The following is a 25660-nucleotide window of genomic DNA, read 5'->3' on the forward strand; positions in this document are numbered from 1 at the left end:
TCAGGCTTGCAAGATGTCTCTTTACACATTTGCACCATTTCAGACTGTAGTTTGTAGAAAGTGCAGATCTTTTATGGGATACATGCACGTTAAAACAGGAATGGCCATGTTTTTTAAAAATATGTTACCAAATATTTTTAAAATACAGATAATCTGGACCTGTAATATTTTTTTTTAAAGGCAACTGAATTATGAACAAAACCTTCAAAGTTTGTACAGGATATTTGTAAATGAACATTTAAAAGAGCTTACTTATATGTCTGCTGCAGGTTTATTCAAATAACCTTTGCATGAACCTGCTTTTTGCAACATTACATGTGAAAGGCAGCCATGTTTTTATTTGCGATTTGCTCTTCCTAAACAGTTAGGTTTGGTCAGACAGGCGAGGGAGTGCATATGGACTTATGGGTGAATTTGCATAAAACCATCTGTCATGATGCACTGACAAGAAAGTACACTAATGTCAGTACTGTGCCTTCAGTCTAACATTTATTGGGATCATGGCTTCACGTTTCACTCTGCTGGTTTTGTGCTGTTTCTTTAGACTGAGCTGCAGTGAGAGTTTCCCTGAATGGGTCAGCAACATTTCTACCAACCTCTTCAGTTTGTCTGGGGACATTATGCTCGGAGGGCTCTTTCCCATTAACGATGTCACCAGCAGCCTCAGTGACATAACAGAGCCCAACCAGATAAGCTTTGAAAGGTAAGGATGGTTAAGAAAAATTCATCACATATATAAATGACAGTGTACGCTAACCCTAACTTACCATGACTTCTGCCGTTTTCTGCTTGTGGCTGAACAGTTTGAATGATCTTGGACTGGGACTTGCTATAGCCATGAAATACGCAGTGGATGAAATCAACGGAAATCAGACTCTCCTCCCTGGCATCAAGTTAGGTTATGAAATCTATGACACATGCACACAAGCATCAGTCATTATAAAGACCACTCTGTCCTTTCTCACTGCAAAATCCAACCAAGAGCTACCTGTGCAGTGTAATTACACCGACTATGAGACCAGCGTAGCTGCAGTGATTGGTCCTTATGTCTCAGAAATGGTGTCAGTCATTCGAAAACTCCTGGGATTCTTTTTGATGCCACAGGTTTGAATATACATACATCTTAAGATTTGCAGCATAGTTTGTATTAATGTAAAGATTTGACAATGAATATTTCAAATGTAAAAGTAACTCTTACAGGTAGATTTAAGGATTTGTACCAGGTTATATCACAGAAAATTCTTTCTTTCCTGTTTAGTTAATTTAACATTTTTTACCATGATATATTAAGTATTATCCAGTATGTCAACAGTGAATACAGGTAAACAATGCTAATTTTTAGTTTTTTATAATGGATTGGATTTATATAGCGCCTAACCTGACCTAGTAGGAAGTAGAAAGTGCAATATTTGTAAATAATAGTGGAGTAGAAGCAGAAGTAGCATAACATAAAAAGGCTTAAATAAAGTACAAGTACTTCAAATTAAGTACTTAAATGAAGTAATAATAAAGTATTCAACTAAACACATTAAGTTACATTCCTATGAGTCCTATCTATGCTCTTGATTAACAGAGGAGCTGTGTGTGTTTTTTGTGCTTTCTCACTCACAGACAACACCCAGTGTACTAAGTGTCCCAACCGTCAGTGGTCCCAACATCGCAGCACAAACTGCACTGATGGGAGCCTGTCTCAGTCTGCTGCTTTTTCTGGGGGCGCCAGGAGATGTGGTGTGTCGTCTTCAGCTGCCCTTCACCTCCTTTTTCCAGACTGTCACCCTCTCCATTATAGCTTCCATCTCACTACAGGTGAGGAAAGAGTTGTGAAACACTGCCACACATTGGCAGTGTGCAGAAACTACAGAATTGGTTAGACATAAAGATAATGGTTTTAACTTTCAAAAGATCAGCATAGTATAGAAATGAAAATTGTCAAAGTACAAATTATATTTATATTAACATCATTAAAAAAAAATCTCATTAACAACTTCAGTGTATTCAAAAATACTGCCAACAAATCACTTCAAATGCACTTAAGTAAAAACACAAAATGGCAGCTTCTGAGGTCTACAAAACTTGCCTTGTAATGACTGATATAGTTGCTTTCTTATTTAGTTTTGTAGAATATGAATTTCTAACCACCTAACTGTGACTTGATACAACCCCAAACGTTTGTGTAATTATTGCCTATGTGGGAAAAATCATGGATGCAGAGGAAAGACACACAATGTACCTGCTGCCTACACAACTGCTTAGATCTTCTAGACTTCCAGCAAAGCAATGCATGTCATATCATGTTTTTGCAATTCAGGCTACTACTGTATTTATGGCAGATAGCCATAAATACAGGTAGGTTTCTACTGAAAGTCCAACTGACAAAAAACAGACTGTGTGAGTGTTTCTGAGGTGACGTCAATAATATATACAAATCTGACATCTAGTGGCTGAGATATATAAATTCATATCCAGCATACAGTTGTAAAGAAAGCAGAAAAAAAGACAACATATCAATGGTTAGTGAGCTTTTTTGAGTAAAAGCTATCCTTTCCTATTCCATTCAGGAAGTGCAGAAAACCTGCACTTCCTGAAGTGGCCAGTTGGTTGGATTCAAAAATTAAAGTGCATAAACTGTAGGTGCTTTCAGCTGCTCCCTTACTTCCCAAGGGGTCACCACAACAGACAGATGTTACCTTTGCCACCAATTTTACACCAGATACCTTTCCTAATTTGTGTCTTCTCCTGGTCTTGAAACCTTTAAAATTTCTTGTGTCAAGAACATTTTTGAACCACTACAGTAGGGATCCACTCCTCTTTCATAGTTGCACAGAGTGTGAAACAATTCCCATCCTAACTTCTAATGGCATCCAGCCAAGCAGAAAGATTTTGAAGAAAGATGGATCAGGGTGCTGTTCTCAGCATTTGCAGTTTACCAACATGTGACACTGTTCTACCAAAAGAGCTGCTTCAATTACATGCATCGTAGGTCAAAGCTGGCTGGGAGCTGCTAATATATTCTTCAAATATAATCTTGTAGATTTACTGACAGACCCACAAATCTTATCCTCATGTAACATCCATGTGCACTGGTAGATTCATGGTCTCCATGAATGGTCTCCTTAGCTACAAAACACAAAAAGGTAGGAGGTGATTTCATGCTTGAGGAAGAAAGCTGCTCTGACATAAACAAGATGTTAATCTTGCATGCACTGTATGCACAAATACTGAACCCGCCCGCACACAAGATCCAGTCAGAGACATGTAAGCATCTTTAAATGTTTCTGCAAATAAAGAGATCCTGACCATTCACAGAGAGGATAAAACCTTGCATGCCAGCTTGTGTTGAAAGGGTGAGGGTAAGTAGACAGGAGCAGACAAGCTGTATAAAAGCAAACTAACACCGACCTTCTTACGTCAAGATGACAAGATAGTAGCAGACTTCCTTTATTCCCACGGCAAACCCTTTGTCCTAAAGTCAAGCTTACTTATGTCAAAAGATACATTGAAAAAATGATTGATGAAGTTTTATTCACATATAATGCAAGAACTTGCAGAAGTGTGCTCAACATGTTTTAATGCTAAATAAAAGTGAATCATCAGTCACAGGTAAACATCTTTTCAGAGGATTCTTACCTGAGAAGTATTTCCAACAGGCAATGCATGTTTTTGTGGTTGAGCAAAAGCAGACTGGATCGGTGAGGGGCATATCTGAGCATTCAAAGTCTCTTACCGCTTTGATAACTATAACAATCTGGTGATGAATCGAGAATGAATGAGAAGCAGTTCTTTCATGTGCAGGAAATGATCTGATAAAATGCAGGTGTGCCAACATGTGATTCAGCAGGAACAGGTGAGGGTACACTCCTGTGGGTTGTCCCTACAGGAAGGAAAGAGAGCAGCCAGAGGCAAGATGCTCTCAAAATATATATTGTAATATAAAGCACCTTGAGGTGATTGTTGGGATTTGGTGCTGTATAAATAAAATTTAATTCAATGGAAATAAATTGAGATGACTGTTAAAACTACACATTTTCATAATCTGTTTGTAGCAGCTGCTTTGCACCTTGACTTTCTCTGCTGTTGCTGTGAGTATTTCTCAGTGAAATGTGATTCGTAAGAATGCCTTTAGTTATGTGGAGCAAACTGGAAACCACTTCCTCCTTGCATGCTCCAAATGTCAACTAGAGAATCAGGACTAAAAAATGCAGCTCTTCCTTATAGTAACATTACTATGAATCGCTCTCCATTTCATTTCTGTCTTTAGGATCTTCCTCTATAGTATGTCGGTTAATGTGTTTTACAGTGATGCATATTGAATGTTTCCAACTTAAACCCTAGAAATGATTAATGTGGTTTTCTTTTACTCGTGTTTCTCCTCTTATGTTTGTAGGCCATCACGTTTTAATGGTTTTAATTTACAATTTGTATACAACAAATTGGACATGATGGTGAATCTGTACCTGTGATCTGTTACAGATTTGGTACACAAAAAGTGGAGCTGCACACTGGGCTTTTTACAGATGTAAAATGTTTAACCACACTACAGTAACTTGATATTGTTTTAGTTGTATAATCAAAGTACCTAAAGTAAACACATTATGCAGAATCCCACTTTTCAGAATACTATGGATTTGCTGGAATTAGTGGATCATAATTATTGACCCAATGATGTGTATTTAAAGCTATTTTTGGTGGGTGGTGGTATTTAAAATAAATAAATAAATAAATTCATGAATGTAAAAATATTTGAAATGGCAAATACAAGGCTTACAGGATCCAGATACACTACAGGCCAGATGATTGACTTTGCAAATATAAAACTTAGTAAAATCACTGGCAATTCTAATTTTAAATAAGAAAACGATTTAACCACTTGCTCAAATCATAAAAAACCTTCTTGTGGGTTTTTTTTTATTACCAAGACAAACTTATCACCATGTGAAGATTTTGTGATTCTGAACTGTAAGCACAAATAAAGATAACAGACTTATTAAATATGGAAAGACCCTGCCATATTGTGGAAAACTGGCTGTTCATCATCATGAGTGTTTTAGAATATGCATGCACTTCTTGACACCAAAAGAAAGAGAAAAAACTGCTTTCTATAACATTTCAGATGAAACTGAGTACATGAAGTAAAATCGGACACTCCTGGCTTAACATTTGAGAATAGTTCAAGAAAAGATAAACCTGTAGCAAGCCAAGTGTTTTTGCTCTCTTTTGATTGATTTTTTGTTTTGTTTTTTGTTTGTTAGGCAATACATGATGATGCTGTTGTATATCCCTGGATATTTGACCACTCTCCTTGGCAGAATTAGTTGAGTTCATTTAAAATGCTTGGTTTCCTGGCATGGGCTTTTGATGTGTGCTTGGGATCATTTTCCTGTTGGAACATTAAACTGTGTCCAAGTTTCAGCAATTTAGCTATTGATTTGAGGAGGTCCTCCTTCTTCATTGTTCCATACATGTTCTACAATGCACCAATACAAATGTCAGCAAAGCAGCCCAAGAGTACGATGCTACCACCAGCAGCTGCCAGAGTATTCTTAGGTTAGAAAGTATCACCTTTACTCCTCCAAGAATACAACTTGACATTGTGACTAAATAAGTTAATCTTTGTCTCGTCTGACCAAAAACCTTTTCTCCAGAAGGCATTTGGCTTCTATGTGTATACACTTCATTTGAGAATGAAGATGTGAGTTTTGGAGCAAAGGTTCCCTTCTTGGTTGGCACCCTTACCATCCATGGTGTTGTAAAACCCATTTCACTGTGGACAGTTAAGCTGCTGTTCCAACAATTTCTAGTTCATGGCAGGCTTGAGTCTTGGTGGTTCCTGGGTTGTTCCTTAATACCCTAACCAATTTCCTCCCATCTGTGGCTGACAGTTTGAGCCTTCTCTCTGACTTTGGCAAAGTGGAACTGATCAATTTTGAAATCTGCATTTGTTTAGAAATGGCTCCAAGAGACCTTCCTAATTTGTGGAAATGTATAATTCTCCTTCTTAGATCCTTACTGAGTTCCTTTGTCATTAACATGTATGTTATGCAATTATTCCACAAGAACAATTTAAAGAACACATTAAATTACCATGACATTACATATACTAATCATGGGTATTAAACTTTTCACCCAACTGTAGAGAATACATGTGCACTTCAGAGTTATGTAGATGTCACGAGAGCTAATATTTCAGTTGGTTTTAGCAACATTGGATGCAAAAACATGCAAAGCCAATAGTGTGGTGAGTACAAAGCTCCATGAAAACACATCTCAATATAAAGGTTATTATCAACCAATTTCAGGACAAACAGCTATTAATGCTCTTCAGTGGCTCAGAATTGCATCAATAATAGGGTAAAATAAGTATAATTTATCACAAAAGTTGTGTTGTAAAGTCAGTGAAGTGAAAACCTTCCAAAAACTAACATTCGATATGCAAGGATTACTCTGGGTAAGTAGGCGGAAAGGAATTGCTCATCTCATGGCAAACACCAAAGAGAAGCAAATGTCAAGCCACAAACAAATGTTAGGAAAATTCTCCGGAAAGATGAACACAACTGACACAGCATACACACAAACATGCATAACATGTGCAAAGTATTAACATTATGTTAATTAAATGCAGTGTCCTAATTATGTGAAAACCATTAATGTCATTAAATGAGACTGTGCCATTCAATCTTCATACACCAGAGTTTGTATTTTTTCTTTTTGTCTTTTCATTATGATGAAAAAGGTTTTATTCAATAATTTTAAAAACTTTATATCTGTTCATACCACACATGTAAATTTTCTGTTTTGTTTACCATTTGCTCTAAAGTGTCAGGTTGGGTGGTCAGGAGAAGGTGGACATGAGGACTGAATTTGCATAAAACCATCTGCATAAAAACATGATGCACTGACATAAAAGCACACTGAAACTTTCTGGGTTCAGTCTCCTGCTTATTGGCATCATGGCTTTATGTTTACTTCTACTGGCTTTGTGCTGTTTCTTTAGAGTGAGCTTTAGTGAGAGTATTCCTGAATGGTTCAGCAACATTTCTGCCAACCTCTTCAGTTTATCTGGGGACATTATGCTTGGCGGGCTCTTTCCCATTAACGACCTCAACAGCAACGTCAGTGACATAACAGAGCCAAACCAGATAACCTGTGACAGGTAAGGATGGTTATGAAGGACTCTTTAAAAAACTGAGATTCTATCTTTATTTTTTAACAGGAGGGGAAAAGTAGAAGTATTTTCAAAGGAATGCATTTCAGTGAAGATCTTCCAAAATCTTACCAGTCCTGTTATAGCTAAAGAATTAAAGTATCAGAAGACAATATCTAAGATATCTGGTTATAAATCTGGGTGGATATGCTTCTTTATTCATTATGTTATAAAATGTACAAATCCTTCTTCATGTTTTAAGTCAGCAAATGTTTTTCACTTAAATGGAATTATCTTCTCAGCTTTATTTATGTATTACTTTTGAATGCATTTCCATTGAAATATATTTTCTCTTCTTAAATTGTCATTGTTATAAATTAATTATTTAAAAAACAGTAGCAAAGTTCTATGTTTTTCAACTTATTCATTAATACTGGTGAAGTTTTGTCTTTATGTATGCTCAATAATCCAAGTAAGGAAATACCTGGATGCATTACATTGGGTGATGATACATTCAGTTCAAAATGTTTTGCATGGGAGAAATGTTTTATTATCTGACTACAGGTTTCCCCAGACTTATAAACAGCACAGGTACTTAATGATCAAAACTAGTATCACGGTATATAATTTTATAAATGTGAGGTTATTTTTTTTAAAATGTCTTCTGTGATTGCTGTTCATTATTTGTGTTAAGTAAGTAAGAAATAGAAATAAGTACTGCACTCAATATGGTCTTTGTCTTGCTTTGGTATGACAAACATAATAATAATTTCATGTCAAGCATTCTTCTTTCTGAAAAATCAACTCAAAACTCTGGACATAAATTAACTTAAGATATCCTTAAAGGTGTTGTAAAGACATTCATTACCGTATCCATCATTTCCCACAATCATTGTTACTCTTTTGTACATCTAATTTAATTGCTTCCTCAGTTATGAGTTTTGTTAGTTGTGCATTATATGCAATAGATTAATTGTATTTATATACTTTTTAAATCCAAAATATTTTCTTTTCATTCAAGTATTTGATATTATCTCCAACGTATGTTTTTTCAGTGTAATAATTTCCCCTCGTACGTTACAGATAACAGCACACTCTTTTTGACTATGTTTTAACCAATGTAAAAATTGTTGTATTGTATAACTAATGTTTTGCATTTATTTCCTTCTGTACTTTATTTAGTTACTTCCGACTGGATATAATATTACGTCTCATCAATGCATTTGCTGCCTCCTATAATAGATATTTGTTCTTCATTTTAATTGTTCCAAAGATTACAATTCTACTGTTATTGTTTTTATAACATGATCTCCCACCTCTATTGCATAAATTTCACATTTCCTTATACTCATTATATCAAGTTTTTTTTAAATCTAATATATATTTTTATATCTAACATTTCAGATTCTAAATCATTGTGAATACTGACCCTGACTAAAAAGTTTTTTTTATATTTTTCTAATTGGGACTCAACAGAGTAAATGATCTTGGACTGGGACTTGCAATAGCCATGAAATATGCAGTGGATGAAATCAACGGAAACCAGACTCTCCTCCCTGGCATCAAGTTAGGTTATGAAATCTATGACACATGCAGCCAGTCGGCCATTATTGTAAAGCCCACTCTGTCCTTCCTCACTGAAAAATCCAGCAAAGAACTATCTGTGCGGTGTAATTACACCACCTATGAGACCAGCGTAGCTGCAGTGATTGGTCCTTATACCTCAAAAATGGTGTCATTCATTGGAAAACTCCTGGGATTCTTTCTGATGCCACAGGTTTGAATACACATATTTCTTATAATTTGCAGGATATTTTCTCTTGCTGCACATATTTGAGAATGCATGCTATGCATGCATTAAATAATGTGCAGTAATCGAAATCTTGATCCGTATGGTTATGTCACATGTGTCATAAAAAACAAAATCAGTCTTTAATTAATATTATTGTCATTTTTTTAATTGATAAAAATATATCAAGTCTTATATGTCAACAATAAGCAAAGGTAACTAACACTTATTTTCTGTTTTTAATTGTCACACCAGATTAGCTATGGGGCCACCAGTGACACATTCAGTGATGATGTTTCCTACCCGTCATTCTTTCGTACGGTGCCCAGTGACAAATTGCAAGTGGATGTCATAATAAAGCTAATAGAGGAATTTGGCTGGAACTGGGTGGCAATTGTGGGCAGTGACGAGGAGTACGGGCAACAAGGTGTACAGATGTTCACCAAATTGGCAGACAACACATCTATTTGTGTGGCCTATCAGGGCCTGATTCCAGTGTACACTGACCCTGTGCCAACGGTCAAAACCATCATTCACAATATCCAAATGACCAATGTCAGAGTGGTAGTGGTGTTTTCTCTCCCAGAGCAAAGTGAAATCTTTTTTAAAGAGGTTGGTGAAACAGAGATTTAAAGTAACTCAGAAATGTATTCATTTCTATTAATTTCTATTAGTGTTTGTTCAGTAAACAAATCCAATTTATTCCAGGTTATCAGGAGTAATTTAACAGCTGTATGGATTGGCAGCACAAGCTGGGCCATCGATGCTCAAGTGACTTCTCTGCCTGACATTGAAACAGTTGGTACAATCATTGCATTCGTTGACAAAACAGACACCCTCGGCCTGTTCACCGATTATGCAATGGAGCTTTTCAAGAAACTCAGTGAAGAGCGGATAAAGAAATCCACTCCAGCCACAAATCTTTACAATACTAACAATCCCTGCCCACAATGCTGGAATTTGTCACCAGATAATATTACCCTGGTAGAAGCACCTGCAGTGCAGACATCAGCTTTCAGTGTGTATGCCGCTGTCTATAGTGTAGCACAGGCACTGCATAACCTGCTGGAGTGCAATTCAACTGCCTGTCAGTGGGGATCTGGAAGCAAAATCTATCCCTGGAAGGTGATTAAATTTTTTTCTATTATAAAGACCACTGTACACAATTTAGAATCAAACTTATCAATAATACCAACAATCATTACATTTTGCAGCTGTTGGAAGCTTTAAGGAAGACTTCTATTAACATAAATAGCACACATCTGGAGTTCGACCAATATGGCAACCCAAACATAGGATACGATGTCATTCAGTGGGTCTGGACAAACTCATCTCAAGTGGATATCAGAACTGTGGGAGAATATTCTGAGCAAGAACTGCACATCTCCAAGAACCACTTTGAATGGCATACAGCAGAGGTAACATTTGTAATTAGGTAAAATATTGGCTGCACATTATATCACAACTCAGTAATATTGCGGTGGAAATAGAAGGGAACAATCTGGAAATAGCAAGTTATTACCCATTAATTTTCAATGTGGTGAGTTTGATCAGGTGGCAAGGGAGGATGCCGGGCAGACCTGGTGGACGAGTTTTGCCCTAAGTTCCTCTAAGCTCATGATGTTGTAGGTCTATCTCGGTTTTCACACCTTCACACCACAACTGTTATTTTTTCCATAACGAAACTATATGATTAACCAAAGAACTAAGTCAGATTTACAGTTGTCCTAATGTGTTTCTCCTCAAACATGAACAAAAACTATAGTCAAACAAGAGCACATGTATCAAATAGAGATGCAAATATCAAATGTAGGAGAACCATATGTGTCATGAACTAAGAAAGCGTTCCTCTTCAACACCTGATCCCCCTGTTCAAGAGAATTAGCAAAGAGCAGCTGTCAATGTAATTGTGAAATACAATGTTGCATTGAGATCAGGGGTGGTACCTTTGGATTGGCAGACTGGGGTGGTGGTTCCCATTTTTGATAAAGGGGACCGGGGGGGCCGTGCTTCAACTATAGGGGGATCACACTCCTCAGCCTCCCTGGCCAAATCTATGCCAGGGTGCTGCCATCTGTTAGTTCAAGCTCGGATACAGGAGGAACAATGTGGTTTTCATCCCGGTTGTGGAACACTCGACCGGCTCTTTAGTCTTTTGAAGATACTGGTGGGATCATGTGAGTTTGCCCAACCAGTGTGTTTTGTGGACTTGGAATAGGCATTCAACCCTGTCCCTCGCAGTGTCCTGTGGGAGGTGGTTCAGGAGTAAGGGGTGTCTGGCCCACTGCTACGAGTGCTTTAATCTTTATACAACCATTGCAAGAACTTGGTCCACATAGCTGGGAATAAGTCGGACTCATTTCCAGGGGGCAGCCCTGGCGGAATTCAGGGCTGCCCTTTATTACCGATTCTGTTTATAATTTTTATGGATAGAATTTCCAGGCGTAGCCAAGTGGCGGAAGACTTCCACTTGGATGGTGTTAGAATCTCATGTCTGCTTTTTACAAGTGTTCTGACTCTGTTGGCTTCATCAGGTGACTGCCTCTAGCTCACTCTGGAGCAGTTTGCAGTGGAGTGTGAAGCCAGAAAAAGGTGGCATACCCACTCCGGCTCAGGGAAGAGTTCATACCCCAAGTGGAAGACTTTAAGTATCTTGGGGCCTTGTTTAAGAGTTCAGGGAGAATGAAGTGGGAGATCAACAGGCGAATTGGTGCTGCGCCTGCAGTGATGCGGACTGGCTGAATCAACAGAGCTCTGAATTTTTGTCAGCTTGGCTACAGGGCTGAAGAGTAAGATGTTCTATTTTTATGGATTTTATCTTATAAATATTTTGAGAGAAGCCAGTCCATTTGATCCAATAACAGATCAAATGCCATGTTGAGGCTGTCATTTTTTGCATCAACATGGATGTTAAAATCATCCACAATAATGAACAAGTCTTCAAGGTAATTATCATGGTGAAGTTTGCTTTAATAGATTATAAAGACAGAATTATAAAGAAAGAAGCCATTTTTATTTTGCAGCCCTGAGTTTTCATTATTACACATATGTAAAAAAATAAAATAAAATAAATTCTAATGCACAAGTGTTAGTATTTTATTGCTAGCAGGTTGTAGTATTTTTTTTAATCAATGTATTATTCCATATATTTCAGTGTAGTATTACATGTCATTGTAATAGTAATAATCCATATTATTTGGTAATTGTATATTATGCTAATTAAATAACTTCCTATTTCTATATTATTACCTTCCTTTTCCCATCTTATTATTATCTCTGTTATTTATTATTTCATCCTTATTAGCAAGCTATAATAGAATGGGAACGGCGCCGAGGACAGCAACCGCGGTACTGCGCTCCCTCGCACTTTTCTTGTTTCTGCAAAATTCTCAGTAAGTAAAGTGAAATAGTTTGACAAGATTTGCACCTCAGTGCGGATTGAAGAACAGCTGGTGGAGATTTAACATATCTTAAATTAAGAACTTTGGACATCGAAGTCAAGAAACTTTATTAGCTACCAGCAACATTAGCCAACATTAGTTACCAGCAGCTGCTAGCTCGCCAGTTAAAAAAAAGAAGAAAGGACCCCTGGACTGGAATGGCTGGTTAAGACAAATATTTTATTGAAGTTTCACGAGTAACACAAACTAAAGACAGTATGCCACCCAAGAAAGGCCCAACACCAGAGGAGGTCGAGGACATTAAAACCTCCCTCGGAGCATTGTGCGGAGACGTGGCCGCAGTCAGGGCGCAGCAGGAGCTGCTTCTGGGGCTTTTGGAGGAGGTAAAACAGCTACGCCTCCAAAATGCCGAGAAGGACAGACGAATTATGGATCTCGAGCGGCGGGTGGATGAGCTGGAGCAGTACACCCGTACGAACGACGTGGTCATTAGCGGTATAAAAATCAAGCCGCGCTCGTACGCGCGCGCGGTGGCCGGGAGCGTCGGGGAGCCCAGCGACGAGGAGACCCGCTCGGTGGAGCAACAGGTGGCCTCCTTCCTCCAAAGCAAGGGGATAGAGATGGACCTGGAGCACGTAGAAGCATGTCACCCACTGCCCAGGAGGAGTGACAGACCGCCGGCCGTCATTATGAGATTCGTCAATCGGAAGAACAAGGTCGCACTGCTGAAACAAGGACGCAAACTGAAAGGCACGGACGTTTTCATTAATGAACATCTGACACGAAAAAACGCAGACATCGCGAGGAAGGCAAGGCAACTGAAGAAGAACGGTAAAATACAACATACATGGGTAACAAACTGCAAGATTTTCATTAAGCTAAACGGGACACCAGAAGAGGCAAAAGTACTGATAGTGAGGAACATGGAGGATCTGGACAAGTACAACTGACACTAATGTATTGAGGTAATATATAACTCTAATGACAATCAAATGATAAATACACCAACATCTCTAATTACACCAGGAAATGACATGGACACGTTGAAATCAATTCTCCAACAGAAAGTAATTGATCTAGATTGTGAATATAAGGAGCATAATATAATAGACCCAGAAATAGATTCTGAAAGTAATTTTCTTTCTTCTTTTGTTAAAAATTGTAATTATTTCACACAGGAACAATATGAAAAAAAAATCAACCTAGATGGGAAGCTCTCATTAATTCACTTTAACAGCAGAAGTATGTACTCTAATTTTGATTTCATTAAGGACTACTTGCAACAATTCTCTCGCCCCTTCAGTGTTATAGCCATCACTGAAACTTGGTTCAATGTTGATAAAGGAATAGATTTCTGTTTGAATGGATATGATTTAAAATACATGAATAGATTAAATAAGGCGGGCGGCGGGGTTGCTATATATGTTCATAACTCTATAAAATATAATGTTGTAACAACTATGTCTATGGCTATTGATGGAATTTTGGAATGTTTGACTATTGAGATCATGAATGAAAAAAAGAGAAATGTTATAATAAGTTGCATATATCGGACACCCAGTTCAAGTATTGACACTTTTTATGAATGGATAGAAAAAATGTTTGCTTCGGTGAACCAAAAATTACTATTCATCTGTGGTGATTTTAATATTGATTTGCTAAACCCAACAAGGTTAAAAGCCATTGATGACTTTACTGACACGATGTACAGCTTATCACTATATCCAACAATAACAAAGCCAAGCAGAATAACATCACATAGCGCCACTATTATTGACAACATTTTTACTAATGTCATGGATTTCCAAATTAATAGTGGCCTGCTTGTCTGTGACATAACTGACCACTTACCAGTTTTTACTTTGTGTGACTGTGATTTAAAAAAAATAGATACCAAGATTACGATAGCAAAGCGAACAATAAATGAAGAAGCAATTCATGCCTTTAATTTCGATTTAGCACAACAAGATTGGAGTTCAGTGTATGAAGAGTCAGATGTGGACAAGGCTTATGACAATTTCCTAGATATTTTCACTATGTTGTACAATAAACATTGTCCTGTAAATGAACACAAGACAAAGAAAAAAAAGATAAAAAGTCCTTGGCTCACAAAAGGAATTATCAATGCTTGCAAAAAGAAAAACAATCTGTATAAACAGTTCATCAAAGTAAAAACAAAAGAAGTGGAACAAAGATATAAAGCATATAGAAATAAATTGACTGATATTATAAGAACGAGTAAACAACTTTATTATAGAAGAAGATTATATGAAAATAAAAACAATATAAAAGGAACTTGGGATGTGTTAAATAACTTAATTAAACAAGGATCTTCTGGAACATCATATCCTGAATGTTTCATTGATGCAAATGGTGAAAATCTCAACATGAGTAACATTGTAGATGGGTTTAATAAATTTTTTATAAATATTGGCCCTGAACTAGCAGCGGACATCCCGTGTCAAAAAAATGAAAACATCAGTAATATAAAATCAAATCCCTCTTCACTGTTCCTCTCAGCTACAAATGAGCAAGAAGTAATAAATATCACACTAAAATGTAAAAGTAAGTCTTCAATGGATTATCATGACATAAATATGTCTGTAGTTAAACAGGTTATTCTGAATATTGCTAGTCCCTTAACATATGTCTGTAATTTATCATTTCAGTCCGGTTGTTTTCCAAAAAAAATGAAAATTGCAAAAGTAATACCACTATACAAAAGTAATGACAAACACAGTTTTACCAATTATAGGCCTATTTCTCTACTGCCTCAATTCTCAAAAATTTTAGAAAAACTTTTTAATTCAAGATTAGAAAAATTCCTTGAAAAACATCAAATAATAAATGTTGGTCAGTATGGTTTCAGAACGCAAAGAACCACTTCAATGGCGATAATTGAGGCAGTAGAAGAAATTACTAATGCACTGGATAAAAATAAATATGCAGTTGGTATTTTTGTTGATCTCAAAAAGGCCTTCGACACAATCAATCACTCAATTTTATTGGATAAATTGGAAAGATATGGTATTCGAGGGAAAGCTGGTAACTGGTTAAAAAGTTACCTAACGGGTCGGGAACAATATGTTAGCATAGGGCATTACCATTCAGAGAAACTTGGTATTACATGTGGTGTTCCCCAAGGGTCAGTGTTGGGACCAAAACTTTTCAATGTATACATAAATGATATTTTTGATGTTTCTCAAGTACTTAAGCTCATACTGTTCGCAGATGACACCAACATATTTTTCAGTAGCGATGATTATACTGACCTTGTAATGACCGTAAACAGGGAGCTAAAATTAATAAAAAAATGGATGGATATAAATAAATTATCATTAAATATAAATAAAACTAAAGCAATGTTTTTCGGTAATTTAAAATATAATATAGAATTACCGATTATCATTGAAGGTGTACCAATTGATAATGTGAGTGAAAACAAATTTTTGGGAGTCGTAATTGATAACAAAATTTCATGGAAACCCCACGTCAGACACATAAAAACCAAAATTTCCAGAAGCCTCGCAGTTTTGAACAAAGTGAAACCATACCTTGATAAAGATGCACTTCGTACTCTGTACTGTACCCTGGTTCTTCCATATTTTACATATTGTGTGGAAGTGTGGGGAAACACATATAAAAATACAACTAATCCATTAGTCACAGTACAGAAACGAGCACTGCGTATTATTCACAAGGCCGGTTATCTAGATCATACTCACAAACTCTTTCTTCAGGCAAAGTTACTTAAATTCCAGGATCTGGTTAATTACAATACATCCATAATCTTATACAAAGCCTTTAATAAACTTCTACCTGCAAATTTACAAATTATATTTGAAATTCGAGAAAGGGTTTATAATGTGAGAGGCTTCGGAGAATTCAAATTACCCAGAACTCGAACAACCCGTAAAGGTTTTTGTGTGTCTGTACGTGGTGTGAAAATCTGGAACAGTCTGAGTTTACAACTGAAACAATGCAAAAATATTCATAGATTTAAATTCCTCTACAAACAGTTTGTTTGGTCACAGTATACTCAATGATGGTTATAGTGTGCTCTGTAATGTTTGTTCTCTTACCATTGCTGGTATGGATTCAAAAAAAAAAAAAAGTGTGTGCATATGTATGTACATGTGTGTGTAGATATATATGTATGTATGTATATGTATGTGTGTTTGTCACTATGTAATTATTATTGCCTGTTACCTGTGGTAACGCAATTTATAATTAATATATATTCTGTATTCTGTTATGAAGGTCCTATTTGTTGTTGCGAGCTGCCATTGAGATGCTTGCATGTGCCCGGGGCTGTTGATGGTTTGTTTGGTTGCAACGATGGGCGTAGCTGTGGGAAGCTTATTGTTTTTTGTTGATGAGTGAGTATAGGGGTGGGATTTAATAAGTTTTCTTCGTCCCACTCCTTTTCAGGTAAATTTTTTGTTTTTTGTTTTTGTGCACTTTATATTTAATATATGTATTTTTGTTGTGCCTGAAATGAACAAATAAATGAATGAAATGAAATGAATGAAACTTAAATATTTACATCTGCGTCCACTCAATTTCTTCTGATATTTAATTCAGGGTTCTGGGGTTTAGCTGACCCAGTCTGTCAAAGTCTTTTATAATACATTATATTATATAAAAGATTTGTCATCCAGTTTATCCCAATCATCATGGAATTTGAGATACTGTGTTTTTTTGTTCTCTCTTTTTCCTTTCCCTTTTTTTTAAAACAACTTTTGCAGGTTCCTACATCCACTTGTTCAGCAAATTGTGGTAAAGGCCAGGTCCACAGAGTCAAAGGCTTCCATTCCTGCTGCTTTGACTGTATTGACTGTTTGGCAGGCACCTACGAGGCAAATAAGGGTAAAGTGTTCGTCTACTCTTATCTGAGATATGTGACCTTATTTGCTTATTTGCATCCTTGTCAAGAGATTAAAAAAGGATTTATGTGTTATATATATATATATATATATATATATATATATATATATATATATATATATGTGTGTGTGTGTGTGTGTGTGTGTGTGTGTGTGTGTGTGTATTCTACCAGTGGCTTGACAAAGCTGGACTGAAAGACAGCACAGAGGCATTCATGATGTAATCATGGGAGCCTAGGAGCAATCTCTAAGTACAAGATCAATAAAAGCTGACTTATCGTGATATGGGCTGCCCAGGTGAAGGCTGTGTAAAGATGCCCTTGAGACAATCCAGCAAATAACAGCAGGGTGCAAGATGCTAGTGGGCAGGGCATACATGAAACATCATAACCAAGTGGCTGGCATAGTGTACAGGAACATCTGTGCCGAGTACGGCCTGGAAGTCTCAAGGTCAAAATGGGAGACGCCCCCAAGGGTGGTGAAGAATGACCGAGCTAAGATGCTGTAGGACTTACAGATACAGACGGACAAAATGGAGGTGGCTAACCAACCAGATATAGTGGTGGTAGACAAGCGGAAGAAGATGGCCCTAGTGATCAACGTAGCGATACCAAATGACAGCAACATCAGGAAGAAGGAACACAAGAAGCTGGAGAAGTACCAATGGCTCAGAGAAGAGCTGAAGAAAATGTGAAGGGTTAAGGTAACAGTGTTCCCAGTGGTAATTGGTCTACTCGGTGCAGTGACCCACAAGCTAGGCGAGTGGCTCCAGCAGATCCCAGGAAAAACATCCAAGATTTCTGCCTAGAAGAGCACAGTCCTAGGGACAGCTAACATGCTGCACAGGACCCTCAAGCTCCCAGGCCTCTGGTAGATGAGCTTGAAGAATACAGACCGCTCGTAAGGGCGAGAGGGGAATTTTCTATATGTATATTTTTTATTTTTTTAAGCTAGCAGGAAATTTTATATGACATAAAACCAGGCAATGTAAAAAGAGCCTTTCCCTGCCTTAATAACATTCTATAGTCTAGAATCTCTAGTTCATAGAATAACATAGGGGAGACCGGGGATAGTTGTAACATTTTTGACATTTCTGTCTGTAAATTGGAGCTCTTTTAAGGTAGTGGATTCAAAATGTAATGCAAAGTATTTACATGTCTCGGCTATTAAATAGTGCAGCTATTTTCTCTGCAGCACAATTACCCATTGCATGGTATGGCCTCAAACACAAAGAGTGAAATGTTACAATTAACCCCATAGTCTGGGTTAGTTGTAACATATCCTGGGGTGAAATGTAACACAATGAAATAAGGGTACTGACAAAACATTAACATGTAATCTTTGTTTATTCAAAACATGAATGCACTTAGAGCCATTTATGTAGCTGTGTGTGTGTGTGACAGAATGCAGAAATCTAGCTTTTGAACATATTCCAACCCCCCAAAAAAGACAAATTATGGAATTTTCTGCAACTGAATATTTCATTAATTTTGGTTGGTCTTCCTTGAGTTTGGCCTCATTGGCTCAGTGGGCATTATAACCTACAGCTCTTGCACCAATTTTGAACATAACAATGAAGCTGAAAAAATGTAGTTGTTCACCAGCATCGCAATTCCATTACTTTTTATCATGGCTTTCCTTGGTGTGGTTTGCAAAGTGCTTCAGAAAGATGAGGAAATCTGTTTCTTGCACCCATCCTGATTTATTTCCACTACCAGTACTTCCTACTGGTCCATCTCTTACACAGTGGTCTGCATAATGTATGTGTGGGAACACAAACAGTGGAGGAATTGTGTTGCCAATGGCATTAACCGCATATACAAAAGCGACCAGTGAACCTCTCTGCTGATGTCGTTGCCCCAACTTGTTTAATATAAGTTAAAGTAATAGTGTGGTAAGTTGTAACATCTGCATTATTGTTACAACTAACCCAGACTGTTGCTGTTACAACTGACCCAGACTCCTATAGCCATGAACTAGCTAACATTACAGCCAACGGCTAAAACATTAGCACTAAAGACCTACACAGAATATATCCCCGTACACATACAAATAACATAATTTAAGTTTGATTAGTTTAACTGCAAAGCAAATAATGCTATTAGAAATTGAAATAAAGTAGAAAGACTTACTTTTTGGCATACAAATTACTTTTTTTCGTGTTAAATTGTCTGTGTTTGACAAAATGTGCTGATTTTTCACATGTGATAGCAGTTCTGAATTGGGCATGCACAGGATGAGTCACATCATTTGAAACTTAGCCCTGATTGGAAAATTGGAAGTGTTACAACTGACCCACGTTACAACTATCCCTGGTCTCCCCTACAGCTATTTTTAATATATTGTGGTAGTTGTAGTTTCAAAGAGTCACAATATGCAACCAAGAAATAATCCCACACAAAGCCCCTGTAAAAACCTAATCTAAAACATTAACTAATGATAACTGTAGATTTAAAACACAGATGAGAAAGGCATATTGATCTTTTTAACTGCTTCTTTGCAATACACCATACATTTGAGGTTTACTGATTCAGTAAATCATACATAAAATACAGTATTGAGTTAATCTGATTATTATGAAATACCATATTTTTTAATCAAGCCATATTTTTGTGTTTTCTCACTCACAGACGACACCCAGTGTACTAAGTGTCCCAACCGTCAGTGGTCCCAGCATCGCAGCACAAACTGCACTGACCCCATCTTTAGGTTTTTTGAGTGGCACAGCCAGGATGCTGTGATAATGATGCTGGTTGGTATGCTCCTGCTGATATGTCAGGGGTCAGTGGGTGTCATGTTCCTGATGCACCGAGGAACCCCCCTGGTAACGGCCTCGGGGGGTCCCCTCAGTTTTGTGGCTGTGCTCGGCCTGATGGGAGCATGCCTCAGTCTGCTGCTTTTCCTGGGGGCGCCAGGGGATGTGGTGTGTCGTCTTCAGCTGCCTTTCACCTCCATTTTCCAGACGCTCACCCTCTCCATTATCCTTTTATTCTCACTACAGGTGAGTTAAGACTGGTGAAATGCCGCCTCCCGATGGCAGTGTAGAGAAACTACAGAATCAACTTTAGTGAGAGAAAAAAAATTTAAATTTCCAAGCTGGGATTGTAAAGCAGATTAAAAGTGTGTAATGTTTCTGTTTGTATTAAGAAATTGTGTTATTCTAATAATTACTTAGAACCTACACAAATATCACTTATAGACATTATACAATGATCAGACATAACAATATTACGGAAGCGTAGAGCTGCCACCCAGGCAAAAGAAAAATACAAGTGTATCACGTTATAACGTGAAAAGTTTATTGTTCTAACAAGATACTTTTCCTGTTTGTACAATATACTATCATGTTTGTACAATATACCTTTCACGTTTGAACAACATAATATTACGTTATTACAATATACATAATTATCACGTTCGTACAATATATTTATATTGTACGAACGTGATAATTATATTGTACGAACGTGATAATTATATTGTACGAACGTGATAATTATTAGAACTATTTTTCTTTTGCCTGGGTGGCAGCTCTACGCTTCCGTACAATATGGACACCTGCCCACTATCATGATGGTCCTCCTTTTACAGTGGTCCCTCGTTTATTGTGGGTGTTACGTTCTACAAATAATCCACGATAGGTGAAATGAAAATAGCCAGCTTTACTTTTTACAATTATTATAGATGTTTTAAGGCCGTTAAACCCCTCACTACACACCTAATACACTTTTCTCAGACAGGCATTACATTACACTTTGCTTAAGGAAGTTGTGGGACATCCATGATTTAATATATTGGATACAGTCATAGAGTGTGTTGAGCATGTGAATGTAATTAGGTTTGTTTAGGATTAAGCTTTTCTAAAAAATAAATAAATAAATAAATAAATAAAAGAAAAAATTAAAGAAAAGAAAGTCTGGAGATTGATCTAAAATTATCCATGGAGTCCAGATAGCTTTTTTTGTTTGTTTGTCTACAAGAGGTTTTACAATGTTTTTTAAGTAAATGTCTACAGGAACAATCAGAATATATGTGTGTGAATTAGATGCAGGTGGGTAAAAAAGTGAAGATGCAAGACATAGAGGTAGTGAAGGTGGTGAAAATACACAGCAAATCCAGCATGTCCAAATTAACACTGTCAGATTTGATTTCAACACTTTTAAAGTGTCTATATGGGTCCACACCAGAGAGTGTTAATTTGACTCTTTTTGGAGAGTTGGTACGTTAACTCTGATTTAGTGTTAAACACCAAATCTCTCTGGAGTTGATAATTTGACACTTGGTGTTAAGAGTTTATATATTAACTCTCAAAGAGTATTTTAGTTTAGCTACGTAAGAGTTATCTTCTAATTAATTCTAAAAAGCGGGAATTTTACTGTTCTGAACTTCTAGAAATTTCTTTTGGAAATAAACATTTACTAAAAAGACGCAATGGTTTTTGAAAAACATTTATTCTGAACTGTGCACCACAATTTCAAAACATTTTCTGAAAGATGTAACAGTGTACATGTTCTCACTTTCATTAGAATTTCGTTTATCAAAAGGTCTGACATAGGTGAGCTGGTAAATGCAAATAACAGCATTCTCATCACTTATTTCAATAAATACAAAATACAATATGCATGTCCTTCATTCATCACTTTGTGGAACTTCAACGCACTTCTGCTTTCCCCCATATTCCATCTTCACAAGCATATCCTATGTGGAGATTGAATAAAAATTAGTTGACACTAATTAATGGCACAAATCAATTGCAGCACAGTAAAAAAAAAAAAAAAAAAAAAAAGGAATCCTTTTTGAGCCATTACTATTTTTTTACTACTACTAGTATTTTCCCAAAAGACAAGGACACAGACAACAGGTAATACTGAACTAAATGTAAAACCTCAACCTTTTTCATTTTTACCTAAACCGTGTGCACAAAACTCTGGAGGAATCTAAGTGCTAACGTAGAACTCAGTCGGGACTTGGGACATCTGCTACTGCTGTTTGCTCGTTTTTTATGGGAGATCGTTTTCAGGCTTCAAGTAGCACCATTATATCAACATTTCACATTCTAGACATTGCTTTAAGTGTATTTGACCAAGAAATTTGACTGAAAATTCACATGCAAGCTTTTTTTCAAGGCTGTGGTATTTGCCCGCAAACAATACCTTTCAGCTAGCTAAAACAGAATATTATGCTATCAGCGAGCAACATGGCTAATGCCTTTCACACAGCTTTGTCTCAACTCCAAAGAGCCACAGAAGTAAAAGCTAATAACAATAATTGAAACAATCTTTGAAAACATGACTTACCAAGCATGGCAAACAACTCAAATATGTAGAGCAAAATGTTTTGAAACGGCTTCACTTCAGCTTCGATTGGAGCCGTGCTGGGGGCGGAGTCTGTGAATTTACTCTATTGGTGTCATAGCCCCTGTAGGAGTTCAGAGTTAAGAGGTCAAGAGTTAATGTTTCCATTGTAACACCTCCAGATTTGAAATGGAAACACTGATTTTTAACACTCGATTTTAACTACTATCATTTTACACCTCAGAGTTACATTAAAAGAATGTGACTCTACTTAGAGTAAAATTAACTCTAAGACTACTAACACCAAAACATTTAACACTTTTGAATTTGCTGTGTATGAGGCCTCATAAACTCCTACTTGATGGGTCAGATTGGTATTACAGCAAAATCATACTTGAGCTGAGTTTGTGTCTGTCCAGCTACTATTAATATTTATAATACACTGACATTAATAAAAAAAAAACATGAATTGTCTTTTCTATATATACAATTTCAAGAAATGTACCCCAAAATCACTTCAAATTTTCTCTTTGTTTCTAAATGAAGGATCCACACTTAAAAAAAATTGTACCTTATTTGCAACATTTGATTTTGGATGCTGGCCCAGAACCTCTGTTATAATATATTCAGCTTTTTTGTGCAATATGTCTGTATTTCAGATTTCAATTTGTTTTGTCATAGTCTCTCTATCAGATCACATACCTGCTTGGACAGATAAATGTAAATTGCAGCTTGACAGGTTTTCTAGTTTCAATTTCTTTAGAAATTTCAGAAGCTTTTTAAATGGGAATTCTATGTATTGATGCCAAACTTTAGAATTTTAGGACAGAATAAATCCTTTATTGTAAGATAAAATAAAAAGTATTCATTATAATCAAGATGGTAACCTTACCTTTTAAACAGATACTCTACGTGACAGAGTTCCCAGAGATGGCTGCCTCTCACCTGCATTTGTTAAGAGGCCCTGTGAGCTGGCTGTTTATGCTGATCTGCTGCGCTGTGCAGGCTGGTCTCTGTGGCTGGTTTGTTCAAAAAGGACCTTCATTGTCTGGATATGTGGCAAATATGACAATAGACTTTGTAGAATCATTCCTCTCGTGTCCCGTTTCACCTTTGATTGGATTTGCCTTAATGCAGGGTTTCAATGGTGCAATGGCCCTTGCATCCTTCATGTGCACCTTCATGGCAGTGGAGCCTCTTCATCAGTATAATCTAGCCAGGGACATCACCTTTTCCACCCTGATCTACTGTGTCATTTGGGTGATCTTTATTCCAATCTACATAGGAAACAATAGTTCAGCTAACAAGAACAGGTCAATTGTCCATGTTTATTTCAGCCTGGCAAGCAACTTTGGACTGTTGGCAGCCTACTACTTTCCAAAATGCTATTTGTTGTTAAGGAAGCCTGACTTAAACACACCAAAGTACTTCTGTACCTTCTTAGAGGGCGTCCCACCAACTCAAACAGAAGAGGAGCCACATCCAAAAGCACAGGAAGGACAATAAACAATTAAACTGTTTATAAAGTAAATCAAAGAATCTGAAAAACTTACATTTAATTCTTTCATCACAGACAATGGTTGTTATATATACCATATCTTAGCATACTATAAATTGTACCATCACATTAGATTATATGATGCATTGTTTCTGAGTTACTCGAAAATGTGAGGTATATACATAACACAGAAAGAGTGCTTTGTGCTTATTTATGAACATACAGTCTTGTAGTTGAAATTTTATTCTTTTTCAGGATTATTGTTTTGCTTGGATTAATGTTAGTCACAAAACTGTAGCTAAAAGTAGGTAACTGCGAGCTGTGTTATTTTAATATACCATATTTTCCGCACTATAAGGCGCATTCATCATTAATCAAACAATGGTACGGAAGTGGAGGAAGCAAGAAGAATGAGTTGAGTGAAGTTTGACTTATCTGACTGTTTTGTTTCGCTTAATGTGCCTTATAATCCCATGCGCCTTATGTATGAAAACAGACCCGTTCATCGACAGTGCGCCTTATAATCCCGTCCGCCTTATTGGAGCCTTATTGAGTCACTGACTATAATTTGCTTTTAATCTTTTAACAGCAGATTTCATGTTGTATAACTGACAGTTTTTTTTCTTTGTCGTATTTGTACTTGCAAATTGTGAAATTAAATATTGGAGTATGAACTACATTGTGCGATATTTGACTTTGAAATATAGAAGAAAAAAACTTGCAGTCTACATTCAGCACAAATGTAAGTACAGCACAATGTGTCATTTAAACAAGAACACACTAGTGGTTCGCAATAATTTGTACTGAGGTAGTCTGGGAAATCATGGCATGTCAAAAATGAAATCATGCTGTGAGTTTATAATTCAAATATCTTATATACATTTTTTTCTAAACCTAAAAAAATGAGCTAAAACTTCTTAAACTGAAGGCTGAGTTGTATGTCCACTGCAGGATTCTGCAGCTATAGTGGGGGCTATTATGTCGGTTGCCTTTTGTGGATGAGCAACATTGCATGCAAAACAAAAAACAAAACAAAACAACATCTGAAGCCAATAGGGAGGTAAAGTGATATGTATGAAAAAAGATCTTAATATAATGGTTATTATCAACATCACCCATATTAGCGCGACCAGTTATTAATGCATTTCTTTGGTTAAAAATGGCATCAGCAACAGAAAAAAAATAAGTATAAATTTCCACAAAAATGGCTAAAGTTAGCAAAAGCAAAAACAACATCAACAGGTAAGGTGTTGAACTCAGTAAGCAGGTGGGAAGGAATAAGTGCTTATCTGATGATGGATGCCAAAGAGAAACAAATTTTAAACCACAAACAAATGTCTGGAAAATTCTCCGGAAAGATGAATACCACCAACACGGCGCGCACACACACACACAAACACACACACACACACGAAGTATGCAAAGTCCACCTTTACTTCTAGTTACATGTTGATAAAATGCAATAGTTTAACTATATGAAAACTGTTGAGGTCATTAAATAAAAGTGCGTTATGGAATTTTCACATATAATAGTCTGAATTTTAAAATGTTCCAAGATGATTGAAAATGTTTCATTTAATAATTTTAAAACTTTCATATCCGTATCTATATGTACATTTTTGGTCTTGTTTATGACTTGCTCTTCCTAATG

At 36.7% G+C, this 25660-nt stretch overlaps 2 protein-coding genes across 2 annotated transcripts; both read left to right on the forward strand.

The window, feature by feature from the left end:
• Positions 1-500: 500 nt before the first annotated feature.
• LOC102792625 (taste receptor type 1 member 3-like) lies at positions 501-24017 on the forward strand. Its single transcript, XM_006783234.2, has 8 exons — positions 501-703; positions 804-1104; positions 9186-9542; positions 9639-10055; positions 10145-10348; positions 17080-17200; positions 19848-20218; positions 23415-24017. Exons 1-8 carry the CDS (start codon positions 501-503, stop codon positions 24015-24017), a joined length of 2577 nt encoding a protein of 858 aa, XP_006783297.2.
• Positions 12266-14294, forward strand: LOC148102773 (uncharacterized). The gene has a single exon (XM_087840816.1). The coding sequence runs from the start codon at positions 12589-12591 to the stop codon at positions 13279-13281; it is 693 nt and encodes a 230-aa protein (XP_087696942.1). The 5' UTR covers positions 12266-12588; the 3' UTR covers positions 13282-14294.
• Positions 24018-25660: the final 1643 nt, after the last annotated feature.

This window comes from Neolamprologus brichardi, chromosome 5, assembly GCF_056152115.1.
Source record: "Neolamprologus brichardi isolate AB-2024 chromosome 5, ASM5615211v1, whole genome shotgun sequence".
In the NCBI taxonomy this organism is placed as follows: domain Eukaryota; kingdom Metazoa; phylum Chordata; class Actinopteri; order Cichliformes; family Cichlidae; genus Neolamprologus; species Neolamprologus brichardi.